This window comes from Jaculus jaculus, chromosome 3 (assembly GCF_020740685.1).
Source record: "Jaculus jaculus isolate mJacJac1 chromosome 3, mJacJac1.mat.Y.cur, whole genome shotgun sequence".
Taxonomy (NCBI): Eukaryota; Metazoa; Chordata; class Mammalia; order Rodentia; family Dipodidae; genus Jaculus; species Jaculus jaculus.
The window spans coordinates 2593379-2619319 of NC_059104.1; the positions used below are offsets into that span (position 1 = coordinate 2593379).

General features: G+C 47.3%; 1 protein-coding gene across 7 annotated transcripts in view; it reads right to left on the bottom strand.

Moving 5' to 3' along the window:
* Arhgef7 (Rho guanine nucleotide exchange factor 7) overlaps nucleotides 1–25941 on the bottom strand; it is a 131054-nt gene that overhangs the window by 45101 nt on the left and 60012 nt on the right. For all 7 annotated transcript variants that reach the window (XM_045146204.1, XM_045146205.1, XM_045146206.1 and 4 more), the window contains 3 exons: nucleotides 19577–19707; nucleotides 12725–12926; nucleotides 519–607 (listed from right to left, as the gene is read on the bottom strand). In XM_045146204.1, coding sequence (XP_045002139.1) covers nucleotides 519–607; nucleotides 12725–12926; nucleotides 19577–19707 — 422 coding nt within the window. The remainder of the gene's footprint in view (nucleotides 1–518; nucleotides 608–12724; nucleotides 12927–19576; nucleotides 19708–25941) is intronic.

The window sequence follows — 25941 nt, forward strand, 5'->3', positions numbered from 1 at the left end:
TGCCACCACACCCAACTTATCAACGTTTAAATTTTTAAGTCACATTCTACATTTTTTTAAATGTTACTTAAAAAAATTTATTTGTGTGGGGGGCATGGCACCAAGGTCTCTTACTGCTACAAATGAATGCCAGATGTATGCATCATGTTTGAGTGTGGCTTTATTTTCTGTGTCAGGGAATTGAACAGGGGCCAGCAGGTTTTGTAATCAAGTGCCTTTTGCCACTAAGCCAACTCCCAGCCCCTAAAACCTCATTTTTAAAGATTTCAATGCTAGGAAGCCATATTCATAACACCATGCTATGTGACAAGAGGATGGTACAATTCCAACACACAATATTAAAACAAAAATATGGTTACCCAAGTTGATGGAGACTTTAGAAGAGACTATGATACCAGTGCTGTAATATCCATGTGGCAATACTGGGTGGTCTGCACTTCCTCCTTCAGTCTAAGCAGCACAACTCCAGTCCACACAGCTGAGTTCTGGAGGCACTCGAGAAGAAGTCATTTACTCACCACATTGTAATAGCTCTTGTTGATGGCAGTAGTGTCAAACCCTTTGGGAGGGCTCTTCAAGGCTCCTGATTTGGGTGACACAGGCTTCTCTGGAGAGAGAGAAAAAAAAAAAAAGTTTTCCTGAGCCAAGCTAGGGATCACAAAATGCATAGGCCTCCCACCCAAGGCTACACATCAGCAACCTCAGCTGAAACAGCCAGCCAGAGAGGAAGGTGAGTAAAGGGCCTCCCACAGCAACCTGCCAAATTCAGGGAACCAGCCCCTTTCCCTAGGGCCTGGCGCACTATGGCACCGAGGTCATGGGGCCAACAGCTCAACCACTGCACACCCTCCTTCCCCGCTCCTGCTAGCTTGGGGTGAAATGGTGGAGAGACGTGCTCCCTGGTGTGAGCAAGAACAGAACAACTTCGTTAGCGTGCATAGCTTCCTGGGGTTAGCCACAGCAAGCAGTACCCAAACCACTCTGGAACAGGGAGGCAGGTGTGCCAGCACTGCAATGTGAGTCTGACGCAGTCAGAGCACGCCGAAGACGGAGGGCTTACTCCACAAGCAGGCTCGGGCGGTTCCAGTCTTGAAATAATCAGTAATAATCACAATAAAAAGGGAATGGGCGGGAGGCAGCGTTGCCTCACCAGGAAGAGAGTCACCAGAGCCCCTCAGGGCTGGAAGAGCTGTCCCCAGAGCCTAAAGGCTGCAATGGTCAGACTATAGTAGAAAGGCAAAGGGTCTAAGCAGACACTGCTGGAGTTAGAGAACTGCTCGGTGGTTAAGGCACTTGCCTGCAAGGGCCAGTGACCTGGCCTCGACTTCCCAGGACCCACGTAAAGCCAGACGCACAGAGGGGCGAGAGTCAGTGTCTGGAGTTTGTTTGCAGTAGGGACTAGAGCCCTTGGCGCATGTGCTCGTCGCCCACCCCACATCTCTCTGCTTACAAGTAAAATAAATATTTATACAGGAAGCCAGGCGTGGTGGTGCACACCTTTAATCCCAGCACTCAGGAGGCAGAAGCAGGAGGACTGCAGTGAGTTCACGGGCACCCTGAGACGGCATTGTGAATTCCAGGTCAGCCTGAGCTAGAGCAAGACCTGCCTCGAAAACCAAAAACAACAAAAGGAAATGTAAAGGCACTGCTCATACTCTACGTAGTCAGCGAACACTCGGCACAAAGGCCCAGAAGCCGTGGCTGCTGGGCAGAGCCCCAGCCGTACGCCTGTCACTGGCTCCATGGGGTGGAGAACTGAGGGTCAGTGGTTCTACGGGGTAGGCAAGCAGCCAATTTCATCAGTGGTTCTGTGAGGGTGGCCTACCTGTAACCTAATGGCTCCATGAGAGCGTCTGTCACTGGTTTGTATCTTCTGGAATAGCAGAGCTGTAATACCTATCAGTGGTCCCATGAGTCTGTTTTTATCGTCGGCTCTGTGTGGTAGAAAGGTGGCACATATCTAACAATGGTTCTGGGGGGTCTGGCCATCACCGGGGGTACAGGAGCAAGGTATTAAGTTGAGGTGTGCAGATAAATGGAAGGAAGACACATTTCCCCATGTTCTTAAAACTCTGAAGAGCATGTCCTTGGGAGCTTAGCCCCTCAGCGCTTGCAGGACTCCTGTTACATGAGTCTTGGTTCCCAGTGGGAGCCTGTCTATCCTTCTAGTGTGTGACACAGCACCTGCCCAGTCTCCCTTTGGCCCTCCTCCTCTCTCCCTACGCTTCCTGGGTCCATCATATTGCTCATCACAGCAATGAGCTCTAGACTGGATTCTCCAAACCCAAAGCTCTCAGGCTACAAGTCTATGGCAGTTGGATTCAGGTGTCCTCCATAAACTTAAGTGTTCTGAATGCTAGGTTCACAGCTGATGGAGATTTGGGAATTAGAGCCTTCTGGAGAGAGTGTATTTTTGAGGGGGGAACGAGCTTATGGGTGTTATAGCCAGCTCCTCCTTGCTAGTGTTTGGCACACTCTCTTGTTGCTATTGTCCATCTGATATTGACCAGAAAGTCATGTCCACCCTCTCTGCTCATGCCAATGTAATAAAACAGAAGTGAGGCCATAGATATTCATAGCAGGGGGAAAAAAAAGCACACACCAAGGAAATAGTCAAAACCACTCAACCATCTTACTGTCTGTCCTAGGAAAAGAATACTTTAGCACACATGTCCAGACCCCAGCTGCAGAACACAAGAAAGCGGAGCCGAGAGCTACTTTCAAGGCTACCGTGATCACAGGTCGTCTTCTGTACCAAACGCAAGCGTTCAAATGGAAAACAACAGAATCAAACACTGAAGTGTTTGAGAGGGAGGGAAAGGGAAGGAGGGAGAGGAGAAGGAAGAGGAAGAAGAGTCCTAAGGAAGACTTGTCTGGCCCCAGAAGGGCTACAGGGAACATGGGGAGACACAGAGCAGGTACCAGCAGAGCAACCAAACACAACTTCTTTGTGACAAGTACCAGGATGAAAAGTAGATCAGACACTTCCACCGACTGGCCCAGACTCCATAAGGAATGTACTGGCTGTGTCAGGTACGGCAAGGCCTACAGGTCAGAAACCATAGCCAATACCTATCAAGCACCTGCACCTACTCAGGGCAAGCTGTAAGTGCACACTGTCTTCTCATTCGGCCACCAGAGTTCTCACAGGGCAAGAAAACCAACATCACTCGGTACGTACAGGTTACACAGAGATACTCAGACCTGCCCCCTCAAAAGCAAGCCTGTGAAGAAGCTGGGCCTCAAGACCTTCCAGAGAAGTGCACAGCTGAGAGGGCAGCCCCTCAAACAAAAGGAGTGGGCACTAAGAGGAAGATAAGAGTTGACAGAAATTCTCATTTAAAAAAAAACAGGGCTAGAAAGATGGCTGAGCAGTTATGGTACTTGCCTGTGAAGCCTAAGGACCCAGCTTCGGTCAACTTCTCAGTACCCACATAAGCCAGATTCACAAGGTGATACATGCATGTGGGGTTCGTTTGCAGTGGCTGCAGAACCTGGCATGCCTATTCTCTCTATCTGCGTCTGCTAGGAATAGCTATATATGTCTGTAACCCTAGTGGGGTGGGGCGGCAGAGACTGGATGGGAGAGAAGATACCCAACATTAAATCTCTGGCCTCCACACGGGCATACACTACACATACAACATCACCCCCCCCACACACACACACGGAAGAATCTTCTATACCTTGGGTGCTTTCAAAAAGGTGACATCACATGCGAACCCAACACACACAGAAAAAGGGGTGTAGCACACACCTGTGCCATGCCACAGAGGATGACCAAGGTCCCTTTCCCTGAATAAATCATACCCTTCACATGCCCCATTACAGCTGCATCAATAATGGCGTCTGAAATCCACTTTATCTAAGTGACGAACAAGAAGTGGCAGTGTGAATGTTCATTAAAGATCTATGGACTGGAGATGGTTTAGCAGGTAAGGCACTTGCTTGCAAAATCAAAGGAACCAGGTTCAACTCCCCAGGACCCATGTAAGCCAGATGCACAAGGGGGCACATGCATCTGGAGTTCGTTTGCAGCAGCTAGAGGCCCTGATACACCCATTTTCTTTCTCCCCTCAAATAAAAATATTTTTTAAAGCCGGGCATGGTGGCACACGCCTTTTATTCCAGCACCTGAGAGGCAGAGGCAGGAAAATCACCGTGAGTTCAAGGCCACCCTGAGACTACATAGTGAATTCCAGGTCAGCCTGGGCTAGAGTGAAACCCTACCTCAAAAAAATTTTTTAAAGAAATATATATGTATATAGAGACCAAAAACTGACAGTCCCATCCAAGTCCAAACATGTGCTTCCCAGCACCAAGGATGAGTCACTGTCCCCAGCTAGCCAGCTCCAAAATGAACCATCTAGAAGAAATGCCACTGGTGTACAGTACGTGAGCTAGCGGCCCAGGATGCAAAAACTGAAGTTAGCATGCTGGAAGCAAACAGCTCAAAGAAACGGGGCAAGTGCGCACGGTACACAAAGCTGAGCTCCTATCCTCAGCAGCCTGCTCAGCCCAGGAGCCCCAGGAGACTGTAACCTCTGGCACCATGCCATCCGAACACACACTACTCATAGCTCCGCTTTCATGTAACATAACACCAATACCCAACACCACAGTCTCCCAGAGGGCCATCTGTGTCTCTCTCCTCATTTTGGCCCGACTTGAGGAAGGGCCTCTTATGTGTCTGTGCCTTCGTCCACAAGGAGAGAGCACAGTAGAAATCCTTCACATTTACACATCTACAAAAGGTACACAGGAAGTAACGCTGCACCCGAAGATAATGCAAAGCACTTTAAGACCAATAAGGATTCTTAAGTACAACCTTCAAAGACACTTTGTCTTCAAAGGTGAACTATTTAAAACAGGAAATTAGGGCTGGAGAGATGGCGTAGCAGTTAAGCGCTTGCCTGTGAAGCCTAAGGACCCCAGTTCAGAGGCTTGATTCCCCAGGACCCACGTTAGCCAGATGCACAACGGGGCATACGCGTCTGGAGTTTGTTTGCAGTGGCTGGAGGCGCTGGCGCGCCCATTCTCTCTCTCTCTCTCTCTCTCTCTCTCTCTCTGCCTTTCTCTCTGTGTCTGTCACTCTCAAATAAATAATTAAAAAAAATAGAACACGAAATTACACATGCACCCAAAGTATAAAGTGCCCAAGCTTGACAAGAACTGTTCCTAGGCTAACTACCAGAGAGCAACAGCCAAGCTGCTTTCCTAGGGACGCAAAGGGAAGAGGAGGGAGAGCCTGAGCAGCCCGAAAGCCATCATTCAGAAGCAGGTCTTGGCACAGCCACTGCTGCAAGTGAATTCAACAGGAAACACAACAGAGAAACAGTTGGTGAAAGGATGGCCACACTGGCCACTGTGCAGTGACCAATGACCCCCCCCCAATAGGATTGCCCATCAGAGGAGCCTACTTCAAACCTAGAATCATTTTCTTTTTAGAAAATCAAACACAAGCCAGGCATGGTGGTGTACGCCTTTAATCCCAGCACTTGGGAGGCAGGGGTAGGAGGAGTGCTGTGAATTCAAGGCCACCCTCAGACTACAGAGTGAATTCCAGGTTAGCCTGGGATACAGTGAGACCCTACTTCAGAAAAAAAAAAAAAAAAAACGCAAAATAACTAGGGGTGGCGGTGCAAGTCTTTAGTCCCAGCACTCAGGAGGCAAAGGTAGGAGAAACACCATGAGTTGGAGGCCATCCTGAGACTACACAGTGAATTCAAGGTCAACCTGGGCTAGAGTGGAACCCTACCTCGGAAAAAGAAAATTAAGCGCAAATGCACTGTAAATTGTAAGAAAGAAACTCTAAAATTAGAAAGCCACATAAACTACTGAAAAGTACCCCACCAAAATGGAACTCTGAACCTAGAATTTTATCCTTTACTGCTACAAAGTGGTAGGATAAATAAAGCATGTTTTCATGCCATTCTTCCTGAACTGGTATTTCTAATTGGGCTGGCCTGACTTTTCTTACAATATACTCATACATTAGAGAACACTGTAGGTGGAAGTTAGCCCCCAAAAAGGTTATTCCCTTAACTCACTACCAAATAAATAACACCCAGTACAGCAGCTGGAGACATCTGAGAATCTGAGTTCAGATCCCCAGCACCCATGTACAAGCTAGGCGCAGTAGCACACACCTGTAACCCCAAGCAGGAGAGGCAGTCAGAGGAACCCTAGGGCTTGCTGGCCAGCCTCTAACCCAATCGGCAAGCTGCAGGGTCAGGACAAGCTCTGATCTCAAAGAGCAAGCTGGAGAGTGTGGTGGTTTGATTCAGGTGTCCCCCATAAACTCAAGCGCTTTGGGAATTAACACCTCTTGGAGGCAGTGAATTGTTGGCAGAGACTTCTGGGTGTTACAGCCAGTTTCCCCATGCCAGTGCTTGGCACACTCTCCTGTTGCTATAGTACACCTTATGTTGGCCAGGGCTGATGTCCACCCTCGGGCCTCATGTTGTTTTCCCTGCCATCATGGAGCTTCCCCCTCCAGCCTGTAAACCAACATAAACTACTTTTTTCCCACAAGCTGGTCTTGGTTGGGTGATTTCTACCAGTGATGCGGACCCGACTGCAACGGCGAGTGACTTTAGAAAGACACCCAACACTGACCTCTGCCATGTGCACACACGTTCACGTACCCCCCACTCACACACAAATACCTAGCACAACAGCACCAGTGCAAAAAATGTTCTTATATTTAAAAAAATGGGAAAATTTCCAAACAAAGCAACTTAGATCTTCGTTTGGCATAAAGTCTATGGACTCAACATGGCTCCCTGAAAAACCAGTGCCTGGGAGGGGAGTGCTATCTATCAATCCCAGAGTCCCAAACATGTTAGGCAAGTGCTCTACCACCATGCCACATTCCCAAGCCCCCATAATACATCACATTTAAACTGGTCCCACAAACACATACTCAGAAATAAGAGACAAGTACACCTTTAGGTTGTTCCTGAAGGAGCTAACACCTCTACATGGCATGCTGTTCATTCTCTTCAGTCTCTGGGCGTCAGGCCCCACACTCCACACCCAGTGGAGCCTGGCAGCAACCAATGTGTGTGGCGGGCATACTCCTACAGCAACCCAGGGTAGAAGGAACCATGACCGCAGACAACATGGAGAACACTTACACCTATCAGAAAATATCAACACCCAAAAATCCCCTGACAGCCAGGCATGGTGGTGCATGCCTTTAACCCGAGCACTTGGGAGGCAGAGGTAGGATGGCCTTGAGTTCAAGGCCACCCTGAGACTAGTGAATAGTGAATTCTGGATCAGTCGGGAATCCTTACCTTGAAAACAAAACAGGTCCCCTGAAGAGGACTCTCACAGCCCTACATCCGTCTAGTGCAATTTTTTGTGCTGAGTAACTAAAAAATCTACAAAGAAAAACACCTGAGAACTGAAAACTCCTTCATAAAGATGCCTTCCGTGGTAATTCAAAAGAGAGTTTGTGTTTAAATGAGTGTCTAGACTTAGAAAGACCACACTAAACAGCGGTCCTCCCACAGGGCGGGGTTCACTCCAAAAGGGCAGCCTCTTACCTTCGGTTGTAGTCAGGCTCGCACTGCTGACAGAAATCACCCACCAAGAGCAGCTTGTAGGAAAAAGAGGTTTATTTTGGCTTACAGGCTCAATGGGGAAGCTCCGTGATGGCAGGGAAAACAATGGCAAGAGCAGAGAGTGAACATTATCCCCTAGCCAACATAAGGTAAACCAGAGCAACAGGAGAGTGTGCCAAACACTGACAAGGGGACACTGGCTATAACACCCATAAGCCCGCCCCCAACAATACACTGGCTCCTGGAGGTGTTAATTTCCAAATCTCCATCAGCTGGGAATCTAACATTCAGAACACCTAAGTTTATGGGGGACCCCTGAATCAAACACCACACCTCTCCCCTGATCAGAGCCCTTCAGACAGCAGTGCTGTACTCACTGCACCCCAAAAGAGCGCCCCCCACCTCAGCTTGGCTGGCACACCTCTCATGCTGGCCAACGCTATCCCGTAAGACAGACACTAAGCCACATTTCCACGTTCTTAACGGCAGTACCGCTCGGTCAGCTTGCTCCACACCTGCGCAGAGACTTCTTCTGGCTGCCACGGTTGGCCCTACCCCTAACAGCTGACAACACTGTCTTCAGAGGCATGCGACAGTACCCGCACACACACACACACACACACACACACACACACCGGTAATGTGACAGTACCCTGCACGCACACACACACACACACTGGTAATGTGACAGTACCCGCACACACACACACACACACACACACACACCAGTAATGTGACAGTACCCGCACACACACACACACCAGTAATGTGACAGTACACACACACACACACACACACACACACACACACACACAGGTAATGTGACAGTACCCTGCACGCACACACACACACTGGTAATGTGACAGTACCCGCACACGCACACACACACACACACACACACACCAGTAATGTGACAGTACCCGCACACACACACACACACACACACCAGTAATGTGACAGTACCCTGCACACACACACACACACACACCAGTAATGTGACAGTACCCTGCATGCACACACACACACAGGTAATGTGACAGTACCTTGCACGCACACACACACACCAGTAATGTGACAGTACCCTGCACACACACACACACACACACACTGGTAATGTGACAGTACCCTGCACACACACACACACACACACAAACACTGGTAATGTGACAGTACCCTGCACACACACACACACACACACAAGTAATGTGACAGTACCCTGCACGCACACACACACTGGTAATGTGACAGCACCCTGCACACACACACACACACACACTGGTAATGTGACAGTACCCTGCACACACACACACACACACACTGGTAATGTGACAGTACCCTGCACACACACACACAAACACACCGGTAATGTGACAGTACCCTGCACACACACACACACACCAGTAATGTGACAGTACCCTGCACACACACACACACACCGGTAATGTGACAGTACCCGCACACACACACACACACACAGGTAATGTGACAGTACCCTGCACACACACACACACACACCGGTAATGTGACAGTACCCTGCACACACACACACACACCAGTAATGTGACAGTACCCGCACACACACACACACACACACCAGTAATGTGACAGTCCCCTGCACACACACACACACACTGGTAATGTGACAGTACCCTGCACACACACACACACACACCAGTAATGTGACAGTACCCTGCACGCACACACACACACCAGTAATGTGACAGTACCCTGCACGCACACACACACTGGTAATGTGACAGCACCCTGCACACACACACACACACACTGGTAATGTGACAGTACCCTGCACACACACACACACACACACACCAGTAATGTGACAGTACCCTGCACACACACACACACACACACACTGGTAATGTGACAGCACCCTGCACACACACACACACACACACACTGGTAATGTGACAGTACCCTGCACACACACACACACACACACTGGTAATGTGACAGTACCCTGCACACACACACACAAACACACCGGTAATGTGACAGTACCCTGCACACACACACACACACACAACCGGTAATGTGACAGTACCCTGCACACACACACACACAGGTAATGTGACAGTACCCTGCACACACACACACACACATACACACCGGTAATGTGACAGTACCCTGCACGCACACACACACTGGTAATGTGACAGAACCCTGCACACACACACACACACACACACACACACACACACACTGGTAATGTGACAGTACCCTGCACGCACACACACACTGGTAATGTGACAGTACCCTGCACACACACACACACACCGGTAATGTGATAGTACCCTGCACACACACACACACACACACACACACACACTGGTAATGTGACAGTACCCTGCACACACACACACACACACTGGTAATGTGACAGTACCCTGCACACACACACACACACACACACACTGGTAATGTGACAGTACCTTGCACGCACACACACACACTGGTAATGTGACAGTACCTTGCACACACACACACACACTGGTAATGTGACAGTACCCTGCACGCACACACACACACCAGTAATGTGACAGTACCCGCGCGCACACACACACACACCGGTAATGTGACAGTACCCTGCACACACACACACACTGGTAATGTGACAGTACCCGTGCACACACACACACACACACACACACACACACACACACACCGGTAATGTGACAGTTCCCCGCACACACACACACACCGGTAATGTGACAGTACCCTGCACACACACACACCGGTAATGTGACAGTACCCCGCGCACACGCACGCGCACACACACACGCACACACACCCCAGTAAGTCAGGGCTGGGTAGATGAGGTGGCTCAGTCCATAGAGTGATTTCCCTCAGAAGCATGAAGGCCTGAGCTTAAGCTCCATAACCCACGTAAAAATGCCAGGTGAGCTGGGTGTGGGGGCACATGCCTTCAATCCCAGCACTCGGGAGGCAGAGGTAGGAGGACCATCATGAGTTCGAGGCCACCCTGAGACTATGAGACTATATAGTTAATTCCAGGTCATCCTGGACCAGAGTGACACCCTACCTCAAAAAAGCTGGGTGTGGTGTCATATTCCTATACCTCCAGCACTGGGAAAGTGTAGCCTAAGCCCCAAGACAATGAGAGATCCTGTCTCAAAAGAGATTGGATGTTGTTCTTAGAAGACTGACAGCCAAGACAGTCCTTTGGTCTACACACACACGTGCACACACACACCCATACAAACATACAAATGTGCGTGCATGCACACACACAGACTTTAAGGAAGCAGCAGCAAAGATGTGGAGAAACTGAAATGACTGCATGCTGTTGAGAATATGAGAAGAGTCAGCTCGGGAAACAAGGCAACAGCCCCTCAAACAGCAAGCACATGATCCTGTGTCCAAGTCCACTTCTCTAAGTAGGTAACCTGACCTTACAGATTTTCAACTATATAGTGGTGTGACAGTGACACATAATTAACAGAGTGTGCTTTCAAAAGCTGCAATAAGATTTTCCCTCACTGCCCAACTGCAGGCTGGCAATGGTGTTCTGAGTATGTAGAGGGTACGGTAGGCTAGGCTCAACTTAGTCTTCAGCAGGCTGTTTCAGGACGTGTTTTTGGACTTAGGATCCCATGAGTAACCCTGTCGTAGCTGGAGGTGTACCCATACTGAGCAGAGCTAAAGGAAAGAGCATGAAATGACATTCAGACAACCATGTTCCCAACAACTCAACAGTAGAAGCCACCTAAATGTCCACATCAACAGACAAGCAGAGAATACACCCAAGGAATATTACTGGGCCATACACCTGAAAATCCTGACACATGGCAGTACATGGAGGAAGGCAGTGAGACTCCAGGGCAGGCCAGGTCAAGCAGACAAAGAACAATGGAGGCTGCCAGAGGTGGGGACTGGTGTTCCTTAGACAGAGCTTCAGGTTGGGAAGAGGAGAATGTTCTGGAGGTGGACAGTGGCAATGTCTGCACAACATAACTGTGCTTTATACTACATAACCATATTCAAAATGGTTAAAAACAAGCTAAATACATTTTACCATAATAATAACAAAATCAGTGTACTGTTCCCCAAGTTCAGTGCAAGGGAACATCACAACTCAAGAGTTTCTCACTGTCTTATAAAGCATTTATTTTTGAAGATTACTGAAAAGCTACTTTTATAAGAAAATGGTCATGTTTATACTAAATCATTTTCTCTTGCTACCTTAAAAAATAATATAACACCAAACTCCATTCAGGGAGCAGAGCTCAAGCACTGGTAAATACACATGAACAACTCAGCCCATAAGATGCCACCAGGGAGGCACCAGGGCTCTCATGTCCATCGGAGCCATTTACTACAGAGGCCAATCGCCCCACCCAGTGCAAAGCTCGCATTCCAAGCTCTTTCCACACTCCCTACTGAAATCTCTCCCATGCAGAATTAAGACAGATGAAGTCATACTATTCACGAAACTTGAAGGACAAATCTCACTGCACCTCTCCCTACCGACGCAAATTCTTCCCCGTATTAACAACCCTGACATCAACATCTTCTACTTTCTTTTATTTCACAAGAGCATTTATACCCAAGCTCAAATGAAACACCACACACACACACACACACACACACACACACACACACAATCTTCTGTGCATTCCTTGACAAAGGAGCTGTGAGGCTGCCTCCACACTCTCAGCACACAGTGCTGACAGGCAGCAGGAAAGTGACAGAGCAATGCCTGTGTCAGCAAGGTGGGTAGTGTCACAGCCTCACCGTGGTGACATGGCTAAAACCAAAGCCCACAGGTAACTTTCAATTCCAACATGCAAATCTCAGCTAAACACCACTGACAATGATCCCAAGACTGCTCTGCCTTTTCAGAAGAGTATTAACCTCTGACACGCCAGTCTTGAAGGGTGAGTAAATGATGTCCCATGATGGACTACAAAGCCAATTTATAAACATGGGGCCCTTTATCCAGCCTACCAATGCACAGAAAGGGTAGTAATTCCACTAAATGAAAAATGCCACCCAAGACCAGACACCCTTCCCTGAACGCATTCGAGAGGCAAGCACTCGGGGTGCTAGCCATCCCCCTTCTCCCCAGAAGAGGACGACTAAGCGGTGCTCTGTGGCCAGACTCAGCCACTCACCAGTTGGCTTGATCTCGCGCACATAGTTGCTGGGAAACCAACCGGTCCTGCCGTTGTGTGTGCCCTCCCACCAGCCTCCTTCCTCCACTCGCGTGACGTGGATGACGTCCCCCTTGGTGAAGGAGAGCTCATCTTCATTGGTCTGCTGGAAGTTATACTTGGCCCGCACTACCAGTTGGCTGTTGCTACTGTCAGTCATGTCCTAGAAGACAGAAGGAAAGAGGGCAGAAAATTTTAAATGTAGTTTACTTCACTGTAAAATAAATACACTAGGTTTTACGATAGTGAAGACAGCCAAACATTATAATAAATATCCAAAACGCTCATTTCCAATCTCCTGGTAGACCTTAACCACCACCTTGGTCCTGGCCTCAGGAGACCTCCTCCATGGCTCAGAAGGCCTCATTCTGCTACTGCCACCCCTGCATGAATACACACACAATCACACACATTTAGGTGAAACAACGCTGAGCAATTAAGTCAGCATAAGGTGGACATTTTTCCAGCTAAATAGTATCAAACTGCATGATTGTGCCATTATTTAATTTTTAGAGTACTTCTATTATTTTTCTACACACCACATGCAGCTTTCCTTATTTTGCAAAGGAAGGTTACATTAAAAATCTTGCACACCATTTTTTAACAAATGTGTAATATAAGCATTCATGTTAAATCCTGGCATGTCTTGGGCTGCAAGGCCACTGAGAAATCCTGCTGGAACTGATCTGATACTCCTCCATGTAGGTCAACTGACAGAAAGCTGGAACAAGCCATTCTGTAAGCAGTTCAATGGGAAAAACCATTGAAGAGAAAACACCAGTGAAGATACTCAACAGTGGACACTGCAATTCTTATAATTAACCAGCCAGGCCAAAAGAGCCAACGGGAGTGGCACGTCTGTCACAGTGTAGACCAACTGCCCTCTAATTGGACTGGAGACCCACTCCATGGGAGGGAATACATCCCTGATACTGAAAACTTAAAAGAGGGTAGTCATGATCCCTAGGGGTGTAACATCTGCTGCTGTTTGGCTAAATGTATACTATGCTTATCAAAATGCCCAGTAAGCACTTCTCTTAATGTTCATACCCTTATATATATGCTACTCTCACTTTTGGTAGAGAATCTTCTCTTTTCAGATGGCAATGACCTTGTGATGACTCAGAAGGCATCATGGTGCTGGAAAGAAGTGACAGGAGTGCTCAGTACTGCAATATCTCTATCACAGCTTCCAAGGCTCAGGATCTAATGTGGAAGAGGTGGTGGAAAGAATGTAAGAGCCAAAGGAAGGGTAGGACTCCTTACAATGTGCTCCTCCAGACACAAAATGGCCTGGATATCTATGACCTCACAGTGCCTGATGCTACCTACACAAGACCATCATAATAGAAGGAAAAAATAATGATATCAAAATAAAAGAGACTGACTGGGAGGGAGAGGGGATATGGAGAATGGAGTTTCAAAGGGGAGAGTGGGGGAAGGAGGGTATTACCATGGATATTTTTTATAATCATGGAAATTATTAATAAAAAAAAATTTGAGCCAGGTTTGGTGGCGCACGCCTTTAATCCCAGCACTCGGGAGGCAGAGGTAGGAGGATCGCCGTGAGTTCGAGGCCACCCTGAGACTACATAGAGAATTCCAGGTCAGCCTGAGCTAAAGTGAGACCCTACCACGAAAAACCAAATAAATAAATAAATAATTGGGAAAAAATTGTGGCATGTATTAACACACTGTAGATTTTAATACATATTTTTAAACAGCCCTCCAAAAAGATCTGCAAACTGACACCAACAACATGCCCACCAACAGTGTTTATTTTCATCACCTGTGTATCAGCCCTAGATGCTACAAACATTTATTTCTTCCATGGTGACAAGGAGAAACAGTGATTCCCATTCTCATGGCACTGCTCTCAGAGACTACACATTTTCAGGTCTCTAGAAGGAAAGCAGAATGTGGGATTTTTGCTGATTTCCACCCAGGCTGGACTAGGCTCAGGAGTGGATGGCAATGCAAATCCATCAAGAATAAAATAATAATAATAAAAATGTCTACAAGTCTGCTCTCACTTGCACAATGGGCATCAGAGACCCCAGAGAAAGCCACACTGGGGCCATGACACCCACCCCAACCACTTCTTGAGAAGAGAGAAGACACATGCCCATCTACCACAGCATGGCAGCCCATTTCACCTCTATCTCAAGGTCAAGAAGGACTGGACACAACTCCCATGGCCACAGAGCACCTTCGCTTTGCTCCCACCAGTGGTGTTAGCAAAGAGCAGGCAGGAATCCAGGCCACAACCCTCCCTCACACACACACACCAGACAGCAGCAGGAAGTTCAATCTAGGAACGTGGGTGTTGCCCAGCCCTCCACCCACCCAAAAGGACAGAAGACTGGCACAAAACCCAATACATCTGACTCACACTCCAAGGTGTCAAAGATACAACAGACATGCTCACCACTCTACAAGAGGCCTCATTCCAGTAAACAGGAAAATCAACCCAAACAGAGAAAGACAGCAGACAAACACAATTCGGAAGACTGAAGCAGCAGACGGAGGACGTGGCCACTTTCAGGCGTTTGGAAGAGTGGTCTTAGGGTGCATGGAATGTGATATAGTAGAGCAGCACAGTTCATATGCACTGTGCTGGAGAACTGAAAACAGGAACAAAATGTATGTCATCAGTTTTGGTATAATTTCTTGCATGTCTTCTGAACTCAAGTGATTGGTACCAAAAACAAGGTTACATGACAGAGTCAGGACAGCACTGTGAGTCTGAATGTGAAATGCCCTCCACAGCCTCATGTGTTTGTGATTTTAAGCCTTGTATTTAATCCTCTGGAGGAGGTGTGTCACTGGGAGCGTGATGAACCTTGAGGTCAACAGTCCTGCCCTACTGGGTATTCACTGTCTAGCTCACTCTTGCAACTACCTCCAAGCTAATATGGCAAGATGTAATGCCCAGCCTCCGCTCTGCCATGCTTTCCCTGCAATGATGAAACCTCCTCTCAAAACCGTGAACTGGGGCTAGAGGAATGGCTTCACGGTTAAGACACTTGCCTGCAAAGCCATAGGACCCAGGTTCAATTCCCCAGGACCCACATAAGCCAGATGCACAAGAGGGTGCACGCATCTGGAGTTTGTTTACAGTGGCTAAGGCCGTGGCACACCCATTCTCTATCTGTCTCCTCCGTGTCTGTCTCTGTCTGTCTGTCTGTCCCTCTCTCTCTCTACTTGCAAATAAATAAATAAATAAATAAAAAACAATGAACTGAAATAAATACTTTCTTCCCATGAGCTGCTTTAGCCAGGGGTTCTGTTAACTATCGGGAGCACCAAGAGAAGTCTGGCATCGCTGGCTCCAACAGAACTAGTGGTGGGCCAACAGAGGATAAAGTATGAGAAGAGTCACCCAGAAATAAAGGTAACAGAGCAACCACACTACCCTTGTCCCCAAACCCTAGCAACCACATTGGAAGCTTCAGGTTGTACTTATTCAGTCAGGAGGTGAAGATTTAGGCCTCAACAGTGAGACCAGAAACTCAAGAACCACCAGTGACATAAAAAGTATGACATGCAGCACAAGCAAACCCCTGGCCTAGATCCACCGCATGAGTCTCCGTCTGGGATGAGAGACGTGCCACAGAGCAGAACTGCACAAGGGAGCGGAACTGGGCTGGGATCACCTGAGAGAGGACAGGGAGCGTCTTCAGAGCATGGAGCAGAGCCAGCTGGGAATAAGGGAGACGCTCCAGCTTCCACCACAGTCGAGCTGCTTAAGTCTGCCTAGGCCCCATAGCAATAGTGCGTCCAGTGGCGGAGATGGTGACAACGGTGAAGAACAAGGCTATGAGCCAGGCAGGTGGCACATACTGTCATCTCAGCACTCAGCTGGGAGAGGAGAATGGCCAGGAATTTCAAGGCCAGCCTGAGATAGTGAGGCTGTCTCAAGAACAATCCGAAGCCAGGTGAGACTGTCCTGAGCTAGAGGGAAGATATGGACAGACAAGCCTCACACAGTTTATTACAGGCCTTGGGGGGGCGGGTGGTGGATAAGACTCCACACTAAACTATTATTTCAGGGAGACCCAAAGCCTGATGCTCAAGAACCACAGGATGGCAACTTACCTCACATTTTATTATGAAAACCTTCAGGCAAAAGGAACCAGCAAGAATGACAGCCCTCCAAACACCCATTGCCAACTTCAAACCTTTTTCATTCTTGTTTCAATACGGATTATTTTTAATTCAAGAAAATGACCCCACAGTGCTCTTAATATACCACAGCCATCCAAAAAAAATCTAAAGGGAAAGAGTAGTCATTCTCACCTAGTATAAAAGATGGCCATGTCCCATAAGAAGAATATCATCCTGCCAACAGCCAGTTGAACTCCATATCCATCTACCACAATGCAAAATCAACCCACTCTGATTATAATCTCAGTGACATTCATTATCAGCCTTACATTTCACTTTAATTTACTCAAAATACATATTTGCAATCCAATCTCATTAACTTGGGTGATGAAGGAAAGACAGCAGCAGATATTTCTCTGGCTCAAAGTGTGTGGAATTCTTAAAAGCTAACTGAAATAATTAAAGTGGTTGAGTGTTCTCTTTAACTGGATACAAAATTCCCCCAGCATTAGCCCTATGAGCTCCTGGAGCTGCAGGGCTGTGGGAGGGAGGGACATGATGCAAGAAGGATGGCCAGTGCAGGATTACTGCACACAGTGGTCCAGAAAGTGGGGCTTCTCTACAAGCAAGCACCACACCAGAACACATCAGCCTATCCTTCCATGCATCCGTCCATGCCTTTCCATTAAAACTGCTTGCTGAGCTTCTGTTAATGTTCATACCCTTATGGTAATGCTACTCTTACTTTGGGTAGAAAATCTTCCCTTTTCAGATGGCAGTGACCTTGGGACAACTCAGAAGGTATCATGGTGATGGAAAGAAATGACCACAGTGCTCAGTACTGCAATATCTGTATCACACCTTCCAAGGCTCAGGGTCTAATGCGGAAGAGGTGGCGGAAAGAATGTAAGAGCCAAAGGAAGGGCAGGACTCCAGACAACATGCTCCCTCCTGACACAAAATGGCCTGGATACCCATGACCTCATAGTGCTGGACACTACCTGCACAAGACCATCATAAGAGGAAGAAAATATCAAGACATCAAAAGTAAGAGAAAGACTGATTGAGATGGGGAGGGGGTATGATGGAGAGTGGAATTTCAAAGGGGTAAGTGGGAAGCGGAAGGGTATTACCATGGGGTATTTTATAATCATGGAAGTTGTTAATAACAAAAAGTTTTTTAAAAAAATTTTTAAATGCTCTGTTTGCCATGGGCCTCAAAACTGGACAGGTCCACATGAGACTCAAAGGCAGCAGCCCTGTTTGGCTCAGCTGGACCATCGTGCAAGAGGGAGGTGAGCTGGGTACAGGAACTAAGGATCATTTTTCAAATAAGCCAAAGGGTGCTATAAAGATTCACTGTGGAAAACATGAAGTGTTACAAGTTGATGTCATTCAAGTTCATGCTTCATTTATGAAAAAATGGTCAAACACGAAATTAATGAGTTGTGATTCATTTAATTTAAAAGTAAACATAAGCTGTTACAAGTGCTATAACTTAGATCTCCAATCTCCCTTCTCATATGGATTTTCACAGTACATTTAATATATTTAGAAGTTTACAAATAAAGGTCTATAATATCAGCATTGGGGAAGCAGAGGCAGGAGAATCACCTTGAGTTTGAAGTCATCCTGGCTGATTTACATAATGAGCCCTGCCTCAAATAGAAATCCATGGCTTCATTCAAATGATATATGTATATACATATGTAGGCATATTTATATAATTTGCATATGTACAGGATTATTTCTTAAAAGTTAATAAAACCACATGCTTTAAATGCAAAAAAAAATTAAAAAAAAAAAAAACCATGCTTGCTGAATACTCAGCTCTGTGTTCCTGTACAAGATACAATGCTATCCAGTCATCTTCTCCCTCTTGAGGACCAGTGTTAGCACACTTCACAAGTCCCCGTCTGAAGAAGAACACAGGAAGGCAAGCCATGGATCTCTCTCTTAAATTGCTGCGAGGCAGGTTTCACTGGACACTCATTACATTACAATCGCCGTTCGCGTCTCCAGCAAGAAAGCAGCATGACCGTTTCACCTCTAGCAGCAAGTCACGACTGCCAGTCCTAGGAGCTGAAGAGAGGGCGTGGCAGGGCTGCCGTCCCCACACCCGTGAGGTCTGTCGTGAGCTCACTGTCCCACTTGGGCTCTTGACCCACAGGCTCTTCTTCCCTTCCCAGGGTGCCTAACCATGTCACCACCTTTGTTCATGTCTACAACAGCCACGCAAGCAAGGGTTCCTCCTCTGTGAATGCCCTCCAACTTAGGGACACTCCAACGGCGTGCTTTTAGGAAGTGGGAAAAGCCACCTTCAGAGTCTTCAGTTCTGCCCATCTCTTCTCTGTACAGATGAGCACTTTCACATGCATGCTGTCTATTCTCTTACCTTTGTACATGTGTGCACAGCAGGTAAGAAACACACTAGGCAAGGCTGTGGAAGAATCCCTCTCCTTCCTAGAGGAGCAGGGTTAGGAGTCTTCAACATGACCCAAAGAGACAAGCAGTCAGCTGAGCACGTGAAGAAATCTGGCAAGGAGCAAATGCCTTGAGCAGCAGGAGCCACAGAGGAAGATCAGACCCACACTGCTAACACTCCACCTGTGCTGCACAGCTAGGACATCAGCACCCTTCACGACTCATCTGTGGATTCTCATGACCCAAACACACTTAAACTGGAAGAATAAGCAGCTCACTTACCAAACTCCGGTACTGGCCCTGGAGCAATTTTGAAGTCCGACTGTGTGAGGTCTGGGATCCCAAGGAATCAAATGACTTGATCCGATGTGAAGAAGGCCGAGCACACACAGAGTCACTTCCTAGTCCAATGTCTGAAAGGCCATGCACACAGAAAGACAAAGTGCTGAAAATGTCTGTCACCACAGACCCTCACCACACACTGGCTCCAGGACTGGGCCAAACACAGGGCATACAATAGACCACAACAAAGCAGGCCATTTACACAGTAAACAAAGAGTAGATTCTCTGCCCATAAATGACTTGCACTCAGTTCCCAACTACTTTTCCAGAAACTCCCTGGAGATGACTACTTCTCAGTTCTTCCCTAGCATCATTTTTCAAGTTTGTGAAGTGTTTCCTAACAGCTTTTAAGAACAAGGCTCTCAAGCCGGGCGTGGTGGCGCACGCCTTTAATCCCAGCACTCGGGAGGCAGAGGTAGGAGGATCGCCGTGAGTTCAAGGCCACCCTGAGACTACAGAGTTTATTCCAGGTCAGCCTGGACCACAGTGAGACCCTACCTCGAAAAACCAAAAAAAAAAAAAAAAAAAAAAAGAACAAGGCTCTCAAAAGCAAATGTGGGTGCTAGAGAGATGGCTTAGCCATTAAGGTGCTTGCCTGTGAAGCCAAAGGACCCAATTTTGATTCCCTAGGACCCACGTAAGCCAGATGCACAAGGGGTGCATGTGTCTGGAGTTCACTTGCAGTGGCTGGAGGCCCTGGTGTGCACATTCTCATTCTCACTTTCTGCATTCCCCCCACCCCCTCTGCTTGCAAATAAATAAAATTTAAAAAGCAAATGTACAGCAAGGAACTACCAGGCAGGCAGTCACTCTCCAGACCATACACCACATCACAGCAGTAAGAAGGACTGAAAATCACATGTGTTTTCCAAGGGATCCTTCCATGTGCTCCTTTAAAAATGCATGTGCTCTCTCTGTACTCAACTTGTGCAGACACAAGAAACATGGAGGGAGGGAGACATGAAGGGGCGAGGGAGGGAGAGAGGGACAGAAGGAAGGAGGGAGGAAGAGAAGAGAGTAAGAAAGAGAAAATGAAAAAGGAAGAGAAAACATGGATGCCCAGGGCCTCCTGTCACTACAAAGCATGTTTATACATCTGCTTTATGTAGGTATAGGGGACCAAATCCAGACAGGGAGGCTTTGCAAGCAAGCATCTTTGACAGCTGAGCCAACTCCCCAGCTCAAGCAACAGGTATTAAAAGGCTTAGTTCTACTTTCTGGATTCCCAACAATAAGAAATGAATGTTAGCAGCCTATTTCTTAAAAGAGGAGGAGGAGGAAAAGAAAGGGGAGGGGAGGAGAGGGCTGGAGAGGGAGGAAGCGTAAGGGAGGGGTGGAGAGGAAGGGGATGGGTAGAGAGGGAGGAAGGGGAAGAGTGGGTTGGAGAAGGAAGAAGAGGAGGGGAGGTGTAGAGAGGGACGAAGAGGAGGAGAGGGGTAAAGGAGGAAGAGGAGGAGAGGGATAGAAAGGGAGGAAGAGGAAGAGAGGGGTTGAGAGGGAGGAAGAGGAGGAAAGGGGTGGAGAGGGAGGAAGGGTAGGAGACGGGTGGAGAGGGAGGAAGAGGAGGAGAGGGATAGAAAGGGAGGAAGAGGAAGAGAGGGGTGGAGAGGGAGGAAGAGGAGGAGAGGGGTAGAGAAGGAGGAAGAGGAGGAGAGGGGTGGAGAAGGAGGAAGAGGAAGAGAGGTGTAGAGAGGGAGGAAGGGGAGGAGAGGGGTGGAGAGGGAGGAAGGGGAGGAGAGGGGTATAGAGGAAGGGGAGGAGAGGGGTGGAGAGGGAGGAAGTGGAGGAGAGGGGTAGAGAAGGAGGAAGGGGAGGAGAGGGAGGAAGGGGGTGGAGAGGGAGGAAGATGAGAGGGTGGAGAGGGAGGAAAGGGGTGGAGAGGGAGGAAGATGAGAGGGTGGAGAGGGAGGAAAGGGAGGAGAGGGAGGAGAGAGGATAGGGAGGAGAGGGGTAGAGATGGAGGTAGGGAGGTGAGTGAAGGGTGGGAAGAAGGGGGGGTAAGGGGTGGAGAGGGAGGAAGGGGAGGATAGGGAGGAAGGGAAGGGAGGAATAGAGAGGCACGAAGGGGAGGAGAGGGGTGAAGAGGGATGAAGGGAAGGGGAGGAATGGAGATGAAGGGGAAGTGAGAGGTAGAGAGGGAGGAAGGGGAAGGGAGGGGTGGAGAGGAGGTTGAGGGAAGAAAGGGGAGGGGTCGGGAGGCACGCAGGGAAGGAAAGGGAAGAGTGGAGAGGGAGGGAGGGAAAGGGAGGATTAAGAGAGAGGAAGGGGAAGGGAGGGGTGGAGAGAAAGAAGGGAAGGGGAGGGGAAGGGGAGGAGGAAAGGGGAAGAGAAGAAGAAAAGAAAACCTTGGCTATGGAAGGTTTCTAAGGAAGCCTTTGTCTGAGATGATGTACCTCCCACAGCCAAAGCTACTTGGGAAGTAGCACTCCTAAATGATAGTTCCTAGGTCCCACCTTCCGAGCTGATGTATTGAGATTGGTAAAAAGTGTGCTATAAAATTCTGAACTTGTGGTCAACTTCTAAAGTCTAGTGATAGCATAGGAGATTCAGGCTATTAACTGCTCTTGGTGTAATTATAACATGAGAACAAGGATGGCTCAGCCAATAGCAGAAGAGCCCAATGAGGCCCTTCCATCCCATCCTGCCTGATGCTGCCAGCTCCACAGCCAGTACAGTGCAGGACCCTGTCCTCAAACTTGCTGGCCACTCTAGCAGTCATTTCTAAGGTCCTGTATGGGCCTGGTGGTCTCCAGACATTTTCTGCTTGTGAAGACAGACCTACACTATCCCAAGCAGAAGCCCAGCACAGAGGGCGTTTCTACAGCCCTGCAGTGCTGACCTGGAAGGGAATGCTCAGTACAACCAAGGCCTCCTGACACCCCTGGCCTTGCCAAGTCCTGCTATGAAGCAGCTTGAGAACAAGCAGCCTTTTTTTTATGTGATAGAACAGAGGGACGATAATGACAAGACTTCCCCAAGAACCACCCTACTGCTGAAGCTGTTTAAAGCAGAGATTTATCACTGACTGGCACCAGGACTCAAAATCAGCTAAGAGCAAGGAGTCAACAACCCGAGAAGCAACAAGGCTTTCCACCCAAGAAGGGCAGCAATACTAAAGTCTGAGAAACCCCAAGGAAATCTTCCAACTTCCGGAAAGAACTTCAGAGAAAACCGCTGCAGTGTGCATCAAGGATACACAAACACTTCTGCAAGCAGTGCGGGTAGATACAAGCGGCCTATGGGCTGTGGGCCTGGTTTCTCCCCATCTCCCTCACTTATCTGAAAACCACACAGACAACAGGACAACTGACAGACACAAAACCAAGTGCAGACTGGAGTCCGCCCGGTCATCCTCACGCCCTCACTCTGGACCTTCGCTTCCACTGACCAAGCAGAGAGGGTAACCTATGGTCTTCAACGGGAGCAGAGGGGTCAGATTAAAGATCATATAGACTTCATTTATCTAGGCTTCTCCCTTCTCTACCACAGCAACCTATACAATTATAAGGTTGCTATTCAGACTTTGAGGCAGAGATAAGCCACCTGTCACTTCATGATGGGAACTACCTTCTAAAGACTGCTGTCAAGAGGTTGTGCATGTACAAGCACCAGAGTGCACTGACAGAAATAGGTCGTACAGGGCACAAAAGCAGACATGTAGATCAGTGGAACAGAACAGAGGACCCAGATGTAAGCCCGGGTAGCTATAGCCACCTGATATTCGATAAAAATGCCAAAAACACTCATTGGAGAAAAGATAGCCTCTTCAGCAAATGGTGTTGGGAAAACTGGATATATATCTGCAGAAGGGTGAAAATAGATTCTTCTCTCTCACCATGCACAAGAATTAAGTCCAAATGGATTAAAGACCTTAACATAGACCTGAAACTCTGAAACTGCTAGAGGAAAAAGTAGGGGAAACCCTTCAACATATTGGTCTTGGCAAAGACTTTATGAATACAACCCCAATTGCTCAGGCAATAAAACCACAGATTAATCACTGGGACCTAATGAAATTACAAAGATTTTGCACCGCAAAGGACACCGTGAAAAAAGCAAAGAGGCAACCTACAGAATGGGAAAAAATCTTCACCAGCTATATATCTGATAGAGGATTAATATCTAGGATATACAAAGAACTCAAAAAGTTACATAATAAGGAATCAAACAAGCCAATCAAAAAATGGGCTATGGAGCTAAATAGAGAGTTCTCAAAGGAAGAAATACGAATGGCATATAAGCATCTAAAAAAATGTTCTACGTCACTAGTTATCAGGGAAATGCAGATTAAAACTACATTGAAATTCCATCTCACTCCTGTCAGATGGGCCACCATCATGAAAACAAATGATCATAAATGTTGGCGGGGATGTGGAAAAAAGGAACCCTTCTGCACTGCTGGTGGGAATGCAATCTGGTCCAGCCATTGTGGAAAACAGTGTGGAGGTTCCTAAAACAGCTACAGATTGATCTACCATATGACCCAGCTATAGCACTCCTAGGCATATATCTGAAGGAATCATCTCATTTCCTTAGAAGTATGTGCTCAACCATGTTTATTGCTGCTCAATTTATAATAGCTGGGAAATGGAACCAGCCTAGATGTCCCTCAACTAATGAGTGGATAATGAAGATGTGGCACATTTATACAATGGAGTTCTACTCAGCGGTAAAGAAAAATGAAGTTATGAAATTTGCAGAAAAATGGATGGACCTGGAAAGGATTATACTAAGCGAGGTAACCCAGGCCCAGAAAGCCAAGTGCCACATGTCCTCCCTGATATGTGGATCCTAGCTACAGATGATTGGGCTTCTGCGTGAGAAGGAAAATACTTAGTAGCAGAGGCCAGTAAGTTAAAAAGGAGACATAAAGGGTAGAGAAAGGAAGGGAGGAGGATACTTAATAGGTTGACATTGTATATATGTAGTTACAATGATTTTAATGGGGAGGTAATATGATGGAGAATGCAATTTCAAATGGGAAAGTGGCGGGGGGAGGGAGGAATTACCATGGGATACATTTTATAATCATGGAAAATGTTAATAAAAATTAAAAAAAAAGAAGAGACAGGATGGAGAGATGGCTTAGCTGTGAAGGCACTTGCTTGAAAGAACTCATATTCATATCTCCAGGTCCTACAGAGTGATGCAAGTATGCATTGTTGCATAAATGCCACAATGGGGTACATGTATCTGGAGTTCATTCACAGTGGCTAAAGGTCCTGGAACCCATTCTCTTTCTCTCTCTCCTTCCCCCGTTCTTCCCTCTTTCTCTGTTTCTCAATAAAAGTGAGAGAAAAATCTAGAATACAAAAAAAAAAAAGAGGAACCCTTCTACACTGCTGGTGGGAATGCAATCTGGTCCAGCCATTGTGGAAATCAGTGTGGAGGTTCCTAAAACAGCTAAAGATTGTTCTACCACATGACCCAGCTATAGCACTCCTACGCATATATCTGAAGGAATCATCTCATTTCCTTAGAAGTACGTGCTCAACCATGTTTATTGCTGCTCAATTTGTAATAGCTGGGAAATGGAACCAGCCTAGATGTCCCTCAACAGATGAGTGGATAATGAAGATGTGGCACATTTATACAATAGAGTTCTACTCAGCAGTAAAGAAAAATGAAGTTATGAAATTTGCAGAAAAATGGATGGACCTGGAAAGGATTATACTAAGTGAGGTAACCCAGGCCCAGAAAGCCAAGCACCACATGTTCTCCCTCATATGTGGATCCTAGCTACAGATGATTGGGCTTCTGCGTGAGAATGAAAATACTTAGTAGCAGAGGCCAGTAAGTTAAAAAGGAGATATAAAGGGAAGAGAAAGGTAGGGAGGAGGGTACTTAATAGGTTGGTATTGTATATATGTAAGTACAATGATTGAGATGGGGAGGTAATATGATGGAGAATGGAATGTCAAAGGGGAAAGTGTGGGGGGGAGGGTATTACCATGGGATTTTTTTAAAATCATGGAAAATGTTAATAAAAATTAAATTTAAAAAATTTAAAAATTAATAAATAAATTTAAAAGAAAAGAAATAGGCAGTACAGCCTACTATGGCCCTTGGCCACAGAGTACATACAGGAGCTTGGAAACACAAACTGCATTCAGGAACGTGGCTCTTCCACATGCTAAGCTTTCTCTGAAGACAGTATTCTACCCTAGGCAAACCTCACCCCTGCTGCAGAGCCAGAAGCCAGTACTCAAAACCAGGTCTCAGGCAGAGGGTTGCTCCAGACAGCAAACAAATGTATGCTGAAGGTTCCCAGCACTGGAAGCTGCTGCCCAAGTACTTCAATCCCA